Below are 12,710 nucleotides of genomic sequence, written 5' to 3' on the forward strand. Positions count from 1 at the left end.
GTTATCCCAGTAGTAAATGGCATTCATTCTGCCACAGCAAACATGGAGTGCTGTTCATTAATGATAACTGATCCCGCCCCCCCCCCCCCCCCACACACACCATGACAATCCCTCCACCCCATCGATCGACTGTTTTAATTTGTTGTGCACCAACCTTGGAAGTGTTTTCCGGAAGAATCAGTTTAGAGTCTTTGACTAGGGCCTGTAGTTGAACTGTGACGTCAATACATTCCTTGTCAATCAGCTCGCTGCAAGACAACAACATTCAAATAGTAAAAAGCATTCACAGACTACTGCTAAAGCAATACATGTCCCATACTTTGCCCAACAAATGTTCGTATCTTCTAAATTCAACATTGTAATAGTAACAAGCATTCACAAGCTACTGCTAAAGCAATACATGTGCACGCAGTCATTACCGATAGGTATTTACCTCCTGCGTGTGCACGCAGTCATTACCGATAGGTATTTACCTCCTGCGTGTGAACGCAGTCATTACCGATAGGTATTTACCTCCTGCGTGTGAACGCAGTCATTACCGATAGGTATTTACCTCCTGCGTGTGAACGCAGTCATTACCGATAGGTATTTACCTCCTGCGTGTGAACGCAGTCATTACCGATAGGTATTTACCTCCTGCGTGTGAACGCAGTCATTACCGATAGGTATTTACCTCCTGCGTGTGAACGCAGTCATTACCGATAGGTATTTACCTCCTGCGTGTGAACGCAGTCATTACCGATAGGTATTTACCTCCTGCGTGTGAACGCAGTCATTACCGATAGGTATTTACCTCCTGCGTGTGAACGCAGTCATTACCGATAGGTATTTACCTCCTGCGTGTGAACGCAGTCATTACCGATAGGTATTTACCTCCTGCGTGTGAACGCAGTCATTACCGATAGGTATTTACCTCCTGCGTGTGAACGCAGTCATTACCGATAGGTATTTACCTCCTGCGTGTGAACGCAGTCATTACCGATAGGTATTTACCTCCTGCGTGTGAACGCAGTCATTACCGATAGGTATTTACCTCCTGCGTGTGAACGCAGTCATTACCGATAGGTATTTACCTCCTGCGTGTGAACGCAGTCATTACCGATAGGTATTTACCTCCTGCGTGTGAACGCAGTCATTACCGATAGGTATTTACCTCCTGCGTGTGAACGCAGTCATTACCGATAGGTATTTACCTCCTGCGTGTGAACGCAGTCATTACCGATAGGTATTTACCTCCTGCGTGTGAACGCAGTCATTACCGATAGGTATTTACCTCCTGCAGACAGTAAGGAAGGAAGGAAATGTTTTATTTAACAACGCTTTCAACACATTTTATTTACGATTATATGGTGTGAGACATATGGAAACCCGCTGTCGCCACTTCATGGGCTACTCTTTTTGATTAGCAGAAATTCCTGCAGATAGAGTAGTCAAACTACTATTATTAGGATGGCAAGAAATTTACTGCCTCTTATCCAAAAATTTACCAATGCACCAATAGGGTCAAAAATCAGTAAAAGTCAGTGAAAATTTACCAATGCACCAATAGGGTCAAAAATCAGTAATAGTCAGTGAAAAGTTACCAATGCACCAATAGGGTCAAAAATCAGTAAAAGTCAGTGAAAAGTTACCAAGTGTTCAGTTTATTACTAAATTTAGCTCTTTACTAATATACCAGTAGTTCTACTCACTCTGGGTGCAGGGCTTATTATTACAGAATACATCTCAACCTCTCAAAGCAAAAAAGCAGTTTGCTTTGTTTAACAACACCACTAGAGCACACTGATTTTTTAATCAGACATACCCATCGTCATTACACTGCAGTTTTCCATAGAGTCCCTTCACTACAATGAGTCCAATTTTATTTTCCTCTGCTTCAATGGACCGCTCCACTGTCTCCTGCATCAGATCAACCTGAAGAAAGGAATGTGTATAGAGAATAACTAGTTAATGATATCAGTTTTATCATGTCTCCTGTATCCTGTATCAGATCAACCTGAAGAAAGGAATGTGTATAGAGAATAACTAGTTAATGATATCAGTTTTATCATGTCTCCTGTATCAGATCAACCTGAAGAAAGGAATGTGTATAGAGATTAACTAGTTAATGGTATCAGTTTTATCATGTCTCCTGTATCAGATCAACCTGAAGAAAGGAATGTGTATAGAGATTAACTAGTTAATGGTATCAGTTTTATCATGTCTCCTGTATCAGATCAACCTGAAGAAAGGAATGTATGTAGAGAATAACTAGTTAATGGTGTAGGATATCGGCACGGTAAGAATAGGGAATGATGGAGCTGGCTAAAGAACTAGTAATTAATAATGTTGTATCATTGAATACTGGTTACAACCAATATCAATGATGATGATTAAGCTGTTTAGAAGAGTTTTTATTAAGGTTTTACGATGAAACACCACTAGAGCAGATTGATTAATTAATCTTTGGTTATTGGATGTCAAAAATTTTGTAATTCTGATTTGTAGTCATCACAGGAAACCCGCTACATTTTTTCATTAGCAGCAAGGGATCTTTTATACTCATTTCCCACAGACAGGAAAGCACATACCACGCCCGTTGACCGATTCTGGTGCACTGGCTGGAATGAGAAAAACCCCAAGCAGTTGAATGGATCCACCGAGGTGGTTTGATCCTGTGACGCAAGTACCTCAGGCGAGTTTTATGATGAAGATGTTTAAAGAGTTTTTCGTAAGGTTTTATAAGGAAGCTGTGTGAATTAGTTTTTAGTAAGGTTTTTAGATTACGCTGATTTCTACACACCGCTGCTTCCGCTTCTCTCTTTCTCCGAGCCATCTTCTCCGAGTGCTCTTCTCTCGTCTTCTCCAGTTCTCTACAGACAGACAGTTAAACAGTTAAAGTCAGTTTTGTTTAACAACACCACTAGAGCATATTGATTTATTAAAAAATTATGGCTAGTATTAAAGTTACTAATTTTAAAATAGACTTTAAAATGCATTTTGCGAGAACTGCTAAAGCAATACATGTGATCTGTAACAGTACATTATAAAGCTACATATATACACAAAATGCCAGCTCAGTAACTCAAGGCTTTGTGAAAAAAACCTACCTGGAAAACTATATGTGGGACAGGACAGACGGACAGACGGACAGACAGACAGACAAAGATGAAACCTATATTCCCCTCTGGTTAGACCGGTAGATGACTAAAAACTATGGCAATTATAAAAGCTGCTGACTATAGTTTGTGAATTACGCACTTGTCTTAACTTTCCTAAATTAATACTGAATCACTACCAACACCAGGGCAACCAGAACCACTCCACAGTCTATGTTACTGATTTTAATCATTATTTATATTTATGACTAGAACATACTCCAGCCGTACGTTATTGATATTAATCATTACTTATATTCATGCCCCCACCCTCCACACAGTGAGTTAAAATTTCTCTCCGATTGACCCCACTTCAGCACATACCTTTCCTTCTGTTGTTGTAGAAATGGATCAACTATCAGACGCTTGACTGCGAAAAACGTGACCACTGGAATGACAGTCCCGTAGAAGATAGCTGAGGTAGACAGATTCTCTGACAGGTGAATGGGGAAAAAGAAGGTCTGATTGCCTCTGTACAATCTGAAATAACAAAACAAAAAACGTGACCACTGGAATGACAGTCCCGTAGAAGATAGTTGACGGAGAAAGGTTCTCTGACAGGTGAATGGGGAAAAAGAAGGTCTGATTGCCTCTGTACAATCTGAAATAACAAAACAAAAAACGTGACCACTGGAATGACAGTCCCGTAGAAGATAGTTGACGGAGAAAGGTTCTCTGACAGGTGAATGGGGAAAAAGAAGGTCTGATTGCTACTGTACAATCTGAAATAACAAAAAGAGAGAAAGTAAGTAATGGTTAAATAGGACACCAGCACATTGATGAATTAGTTGCTGTTAAACAGATTTCCGCTGAATTTGCAGACCACGATGTGTTAGAAAGAAATCTCAAATACTGAGGATTACATGTAGATTCAGTTTAGAGGAAATGTATACTGACGTCCACAAAAAACTTTACAGGCTTTCAAACTATTGTAGAAAACAAACAAACTGTGGTGACATAGTAACTTACTTTATCCTGAATGACACTCCTTGTGGTAGTCCTATCACCATGGTGACACAGTAACTTACTTTATCCTGAGTGACACTCCTTGTGGTAGTCCTATCACCATGGTGACACAGTAACTTACTTTATCCTGAGTGACACTCCTTGTGGTAGTCCTATCACCATGGTGACATAGTAACTTACTTTATCCTGAGTGACACTCCTTGTGGTAGTCCTATCACCATGGTGACACAGTAACTTACTTTATCCTGAGTGACATTCCTTGTGGTAGTCCTATCACCATGGTGACACAGTAACTTACTTTATCCTGACTGACACTCCTTGTGGTAGTCCTATCACCATGGTGACACGGTAACTTACTTTATCCTGACTGACACTCCTTGTGGTAGTCCTATCACCATGGTGACACAGTAACTTACTTTATCCTGAGTGACACTCCTTGTGGTAGTCCTATCACCATGGTGACACGGTAACTTACTTTATCCTGAGTGACATTCCTTGTGGTAGTCCTATCACCATGGTGACACGGTAACTTACTTTATCCTGACTGACACTCCTTGTGGTAGTCCTATCACCATGGTGACACAGTAACTTACTTTATCCTGAGTGACACTCCTTGTGGTAGTCCTATCACCATGGTGACATAGTTACTCACTTTATCCTGAGTGACGCTCCTTGTGGTAGTCCTATCACCATGGTGACACAGCAACTTACTTTATCCTGAGTGACGCTCCTTGTGGTAGTCCTATCACCAGCCATTCACCATGGAGACAGAGTAACTTACTTTATCCTCAGTGACACTCGTTGTGGTAGTCCTATCACTATGGAGACATAGTAACTTACTTTATCCTGAGTGACACTCCTTGTGGTAGACCGATCACCATGGTGACACAGTAACTTACTTTATCCTGAGTGACACTCCTTGTGGTAGACCGATCACCATGGTTGCACCCAGAACACTGAACTGTGTGATTTTCTTCTCAAAGCCATATTCTAACATCCAGCCTGTCAGACCCAGTCTGAAAGAACACGAATAGAAGAAAGGAATGTTTGTTTAACACCTCAACAAAGCTGTATTCTAACACCGATGAAATGGTGTGTGAATCAGTTTGTGTAAGTTTTGTTTTAATATGGACATGTATATTAAGCAGTGATTCAGGCTCCCAATCCCGACACTGTTCAATAATCTGTGTTAGGGTTAGGGTTAGGTTTTTTTAATATGGACATGTATATTAAGCAGTGATTCAGGCTCCCAATCCTGACACTGTTAAATAATCTGTGTCAATAAATATTTATTAAAACAAATCCCCCAAAAAAAACCAAAATCTCCAAAAAAAAAAAAAAAACCCAAAACCCCCCAAACCCCAACACCAAAAAACACTGATGAGTTGAATGTGTGATGACCCCCAGCACACAGTTTAATCTGTGACTATTATACACCAAACACAAATAAATAAATATGTTTTGCTAAATGTTTACCAGTATTGAAAAATGTTTAATATTACAAACTAGAGCAATGAAAGCTGTCTCCAAAGTGAACAAGTCAAGTCACACTACTGAAAGTTAATCACTTTGCTTTAATCAGTAATTGGGATCAGCCAATTCAAAGTGAAGCTGCATGATCAAGTTTAGTTTGTTTAATGACACCACTAGAGCACACTGATTTATTGAAGATTGGATATTGGATTCAGAAGAAACCCACTACATTTTTTATTAGCAACAAGGGATCGTTTATACACATTTTCACAACATACCACAGTGTTTGATAAGCTGTATAACAGAGAATAACTAGTTAATGACGTAGGATATCGGTTTTATCCTGTGTAAGTAAGAATGGAAAATTCCGTGAGGCTTGCTGATTGGAATTTCCCATTCAGTCTAAACAGGATAAAGCCTACTTCATTAACAAGTTATTATTTTTGTTCTGCAATTCCTAAAACAAATAAGGAAAAAGCAATTATTTCTGTTATTTCAGTTACATTGTACGATGACCTAGAAGTCATTGAGCAATTTTGTGATGTTATCTATGCCTGTGACATCATATGTAAGTGACGTCAAACATCATAATCTGCTAGTATATGTTTAGGACTTTGTGATGTTATCTATGCCTGTGACATCATATGTAAGTGACGTCAAACATCATAATCTGCTAGTATATGTTTAGGACTTTGTGATGTTATCTATGCCTGTGACATCATATGTAAGTGACGTCAAACATCATAATCTGCTAGTATATGTTTAACACTTTGTGATGTTATCTATGCCTGTGACATCATATGTAAGTGACGTCAAACATCATAATCTGCTAGTATATGTTTAACACTTTGTGATGTTATCTATGCCTGTGACATCATATGTAAGTGACGTCAAACATCATAATCTGCTAGTATATGTTTAGGACTTTGTGATGTTATCTATGCCTGTGACATCATATGTAAGTGACGTCAAACATCATAATCTGCTAGTATATGTTTAGGACTTTGTGATGTTATCTATGCCTGTGACATCATATGTAAGTGACGTCAAACATCATAATCTGCTAGTATATGTTTAGGACTTTGTGATGTTATCTATGCCTGTGACATCATATGTAAGTGACGTCAAACATCATAATCTGCTAGTATATGTTTAGGACTTTGTGATGTTATCTATGCCTGTGACATCATATGTAAGTGACGTCAAACATCATAATCTGCTAGTATATGTTTAGAACTTTGTGATGTTATCTATGCCTGTGACATCATATGTAAGTGACGTCAAACATCATAATCTGCTAGTATATGTTTAGGACTTTGTGATGTTATCTATGCCTGTGACATCATATGTAAGTGACGTCAAACATCATAATCTGCTAGTATATGTTTAGGACTTTGCTTTAATCAGGGCTTTAGATTACATCAAAGTCAGGGCGATAAACGTACCCAAAATACAGATGCCTTAAATAACCCTGCCCAAATTAACGACAAACACGCTGACATCAAACTATTTCATCTCAAAACCACCGAAATGTTAAGTTTAATTATATTAAAATAATTTGAAAGGTATTTGTGAATGTTGACAACTCTCCAGCAGCTGTTAACAACAGTAGTTAACGACCTTCCTGCGCCGAGAAGAGACGAAAGTCTCCGTTGTGCTCAAATTACTGAGATCTAAAGCCCTGTAACTGGCCATCATAATCAGTCAGTAGAAACAGTGCTCGCAGGACATAATACCATCCAATTTGTACATGAAATTATTTCGCCAAATTAAAATAAAATTCACCAACTACTTTCAAAATTCATAATTGTCGAATTTGGCGAGTGCCAGAGCTAGCCCTGTCACCACATACCTGAGAGCTAACCCTGCCACCACATACCTGAGAGCTAGCCCTGCCACCACATACCTGAGAGCTAGCCCTGCCACCACATACCTGAGAACTAGCCCTGCCACCACATACCTGAGAGCTAGCCCTGCCATCACATACCTGAGAGCTAGCCCTGCCACCACATACCTGAGAACTAGCCCTGCCACCACATATCTGAGAGCTAGCCCTGCCACCACATACCTGAGAGCTAGCCCTGCCACCACATACCTGAGAGCTAGCCCTGCCACCACATACCTGAGAGCTAGCCCTGCCACCACATACCTGAGAGCTAGACCTGCCACCACATACCTGAGAGCTAGCCCTGCCACCACATACCTGAGAGCTAGCCCTGTCACCACATACCTGAGAGCTAGCCCTGCCACCACATACCTGAGAGCTAGCCCTGCCACCACATACCTGAGAGCTAGCCCTGTCATCACATACCTGAGAGCTAGCCCTGTCATCACATACCTGAGAGCTAGCCCTGCCACCACATACCTGAGAGCTAGCCCTGTCATCACATACCTGAGAGCTAGCCCTGTCACCACATACCTGAGAGCTAGCCCTGTCACCACATACCTGAGAGCTAGCCCTGCCATCACATACCTGAGAGCTAGCCCTGTCATGACATACCTGAGAACTAGCCCTGTCACCACATACCTGAGAGCTAGCCCTGCCATCACATACCTGCCATCACATACCTGAGAGCTAGCCCTGCCATCACATACCTGAGAGCTAGCCCTGCCATCACATACCTGCCATCACATACCTGAGAGCTAGCCCTGCCACCACATACCTGCCATCACATACCTGAGAGCTAGCCCTGCCATCACATACCTGAGAGCTAGCCCTGTCATCACATACCTGAGAGCTAACCCTGCCATCACATACCTGAGAGCTAGCCCTGCCACCACATACCTGAGAGCTAGCCCTGCCACCACATACCTGCCATCACATACCTGAGAGCTAGCCCTGCCATCACATACCTGACAGCTAGCCCTGCCACCACATACCTGCCATCACATACCTGAGAGCTAGCCCTGCCACCACATACCTGAGAGCTAGCCCTGCCACCACATACCTGAGAGCTAGCCCTGCCACCACATAGTTGAGAGCTAGCCCTGCCATCACATACCTGAGAGCTAGCCCTGCCACCACATACCTGAGAGCTAGCCCTGCCACCACATACCTGAGAGCTAGCCCTGCCACCACATACCTGAGAGCTAGCCCTGCCACCACATACCTGAGAGCTAGCCCTGCCACCACATACCTGAGAGCTAGCCCTGCCACCACATACCTGAGAGCTAGCCCTGCCACCACATACCTGAGAGCTAGCCCTGCCACCACATACCTGAGAGCTAGCCCTGTCACCACATACCTGAGAGCTAGCCCTGCCATCACATACCTGACAGCTAGCCCTGCCACCACATACCTGCCATCACATACCTGAGAGCTAGCCCTGCCACCACATACCTGAGAGCTAGCCCTGCCACCACATACCTGAGAGCTAGCCCTGCCACCACATACCTGAGAACTAGCCCTGCCACCACATACCTGCCACCACATACCTGAGAGCTAGCCCTGCCACCACATACCTGAGAGCTAGCCCTGCCACCACATACCTGCCACCACATACCTGAGAGCTAGCCCTGCCACCACATACCTGAGAGCTAGCCCTGCCACCACATACCTGAGAGCTAGCCCTGCCACCACATACCTGAGAACTAGCCCTGCCACCACATACCTGCCACCACATACCTGAGAGCTAGCCCTGCCACCACATACCTGAGAGCTAGCCCTGCCACCACATACCTGAGAGCTAGCCCTGCCACCACATACCTGAGAACTAGCCCTGCCACCACATACCTGAGAGCTAGCCGTCATCACATACCTGAGAGCTAGCCCTGCCACCACATACCTGAGAGCTAGCCCTGCCATCACATACCTGAGAGCTAGCCCTGCCATCACATACCTGAGAGCTAGCCCTGCCACCACATACCTGAGAGCTAGCCCTGCCATCACATACCTGAGAACTAGCCCTGCCACCACATACCTGAGAGCTAGCCCTGCCACCACATACCTGAGAACTAGCCCTGCCACCACATACCTGAGAGCTAGCCCTGTCATCACATACCTGAGAGCTAGCCCTGCCACCACATACCTGAGAGCTAGCCCTGCCATCACATACCTGAGAGCTAGCCCTGCCACCACATACCTGAGAGCTAGCCCTGCCACCACATACCTGAGAGCTAGCCCTGCCACCACATACCTGAGAGCTAGCCCTGCCACCACATACCTGAGAGCTAGCCCTGCCACCACATACCTGAGAGCTAACCCTGCCATCACATACCTGAGAGCTGCTCGCATTTTAGCTTCATGTTCCTGCAGCTTTCTTGTGTAACTCATCGACAGAAACGTGCTCGATTTACCCAGCTGAAAACAAAACATGCAGAGAATACTTATAGGATATTAAACAAGCTTCCATTTAGTATCATGTTTATGTCCCAAGTAAAATATTTTTCAATTGTTATGAGCTTTAGTGAGTGACAATCAAAATTATTTCACAAAGGACATAAACATGATATGAAATGGTAGGAAGTTTAATATCCTATTTATTACCCATAATCAATCTTAATTTATATCGCTCAATTCATTTGGATGACATTCCTGTATGGTTGTAGGGCGCCAATCGATGACGTCATCATGTGACATCGAACTGGACGCCGTTTAGCTTTGAGTTACATCAGACGTAACCACGGTTGGTTACTTGAATGTAATAAATTAAACACCAACTGCAGAGCTGTGGTTGGAATGGGAAAAACTACACGTAAGACTACTATACAATAAGCTGTGGTTGGAATGGGAAAAATACATGTACAGTGATTACAACATGAGTCCTGGTTGGAATGAGAAAACTACTAGTACATCAGTTGCAGCATGAGCTGTGGTTGGAATGGGAAAACTACCTGTAAGACTATTACAGCATGAGCCCTGATTAGAATGGGAAAATACCTATATGGCAATTACACAATGAGCTGTGGTTGGAATGGGAAAATACCTGCACGGCGATTACAGCATGGTGGTCTTGATTATCAAAGACAAGGACAGAGCTGAGGGCCGATGGTATCCCAGCATTCCATGTTAATCGTCCTTGAAAGTTCCGGTCGAACTGATAGGCAAGCACTAGAATAAAGAGATTAAAGTTAGTTAGTTTTGTTAAACGACACCACTAGAGCACATTGATTAATTTATCATTGGCTATTGGATGTCAAACATTTGGTACGTAGTCATCATAGGAAACCCGCTACATTTTTCCTAATGCAACAAGGGATCTTTTATATACACTTTTCCACAGACAGGAAAGCACATACCACAGCCTTTGATCAGTTGTGGTATACTGGTTGGAACGAGTAAAACCCCATTCAGTTGAATGGATCCACCGACGTGGTTCGATCCTGTGACACAAGCACCTCAAGCGAGCACTCTACCGAGAGAGCTGAATAAAGAGATTACTGCATTAGCACAAGTGCCATATGAAACTTATGGAATATGGTTTGGAACTGTTTTATTCCCCACGCGAGATAGAGGGGTACAAAACAATTCCCAAATGAAAAGTTCAAAAGTTAATGAATGAATGCGTGAATGTTTAACTACACTCCAGCATGAAAAATACATCGGCTATTGGGTTTCAAACTAAGGTTACCGCAATCAGTGAAGTTTGTTTTGTTTAACAACACCACTAGATCACATTGATTTATTAATTATCGGCTATTGGATGAAAGAAAGAAAGAAAGAAAGAAAGAAATGTTTTATTTAATGACGCACTCAGCGCATTTTATTTACGGTTATATGACGTCAGACATATGGTTAAGGACCACACAGATTTTGAGAGGAAACCCGCTGTCGCCACTACATGGGCTACTCTTTCCAATTAGCAGCAAGGGATCTTTTATTTGTGCTTCCCACAGGCAGGATAGCACAAACCATGGCCTTTGTTGAACCAGTTATGGATCACTGGTTGGTGCATGTGGTTTACACTTACCCATTGAGCCTTGCGGAGCACTCACTCAGGGTTTGGAGTCGGTATCTGGATTAAAAATCCCATGCCTCGACTGGGATCCGAACCCAGTACCTACCAGCCTGTAGACCGATGGCCTAACCACTACGCCACTGAGGCTGGTTGGTATTGGATGATGAAAATTTGGTAATTCCAAAATATGGCCTTAGAGAGTAAACATTTTTGCATTAATAGCAAGGGATCTTTCATATGCACCATCCCACAGACAGGATAGCACATACCTTGGCCTTTAATATACCAGTCATGGTGCACTGGCTGGAATGAGAGATAGCCCAATGGGCCCACTGATGGGGATCGATCCTCTACTGACCACGCTTCAAGCAAGCACTTTTCCTCTGGCCTATGTCCTGTCCCTCCCAAACAATCTTTTTAATTTACGTTAATCAACCTCAAACAGATACGGTGGTGTCAGGGTTGGGGCCACAAGTTGATCAACCTCAAACAGATACGGTGGTGTCAGGGTTGGGGCCACAAGTTGATCAACCTCAAACAGATACGGTGGTGTCAGGGTTGGGGCCACAAGTTGATCAACCTCAAACAGATACGGTGGTGTCAGGGTTGGGGCCACAAGTTGATCAACCTCAAACAGATACGGTGGTGTCAGGGTTGGGGCCACAAGTTGATCAACCTCAAACAGATACGGTGGTGTCAGGGTTGGGGCCACAAGTTGATCAACCTCAAACAGATACGGTGGTGTCAGGGTTGGGGCCACAAGTTGATCAACCTCAAACAGATACGGTGGTGTCAGGGTTGGGGCCATAAGTTAATTATTTTACATATACAGATATGGTGGTGTCAGGGTTGGGGCCATAAGTTAATTATTTTACATATACAGATATGGTGGTGTCAGGGTTTGGGCCATAAGTTAATTATTTTACATATACAGATATGGTGGTGTCAGGGTTGGGGCCATAAGTTAATTATTTTACATATACAAATATAATTAATGTGGATAATAGGAATACATACATGAGTTAAAATTGAATAATTCCGGCCGAACATTTGGTCCGGCAAGATAATCTGTTTTACTAACTTGTGGATAATCTGTTTTACTAACTTGTTGATAATGTTTTCCTTACTTGTTGATTATCTGTTTTACTAACTTGTTGATAATCTGTTTGACTTACTTGTTGATCATCTGTTTTACTTACTTGTTGATACTCTGTTTTACTTACTTTTTGATACTGTT

The 12,710-nt window shown here is 42.7% G+C and overlaps 1 protein-coding gene across 1 annotated transcript in view; it reads right to left on the minus strand.

The window, feature by feature from the left end:
* The window catches only part of LOC121390249 (dnaJ homolog subfamily C member 11-like), a 42,658-nt gene that overhangs the window by 12,957 nt on the left and 16,991 nt on the right, over positions 1-12,710 (minus strand). Inside the window, exons 9-15 of the mRNA XM_041522032.1 lie at positions 10,502-10,626; positions 9,794-9,876; positions 5,003-5,119; positions 3,462-3,617; positions 2,783-2,852; positions 1,805-1,914; positions 155-248 (exon numbers count right to left, since the gene is read on the minus strand). Coding sequence (XP_041377966.1) covers positions 155-248; positions 1,805-1,914; positions 2,783-2,852; positions 3,462-3,617; positions 5,003-5,119; positions 9,794-9,876; positions 10,502-10,626 — 755 coding nt within the window. The remainder of the gene's footprint in view (positions 1-154; positions 249-1,804; positions 1,915-2,782; positions 2,853-3,461; positions 3,618-5,002; positions 5,120-9,793; positions 9,877-10,501; positions 10,627-12,710) is intronic.

This window comes from Gigantopelta aegis, chromosome 15 (genome assembly GCF_016097555.1).
Source record: "Gigantopelta aegis isolate Gae_Host chromosome 15, Gae_host_genome, whole genome shotgun sequence".
In the NCBI taxonomy this organism is placed as follows: domain Eukaryota; kingdom Metazoa; phylum Mollusca; class Gastropoda; order Neomphalida; family Peltospiridae; genus Gigantopelta; species Gigantopelta aegis.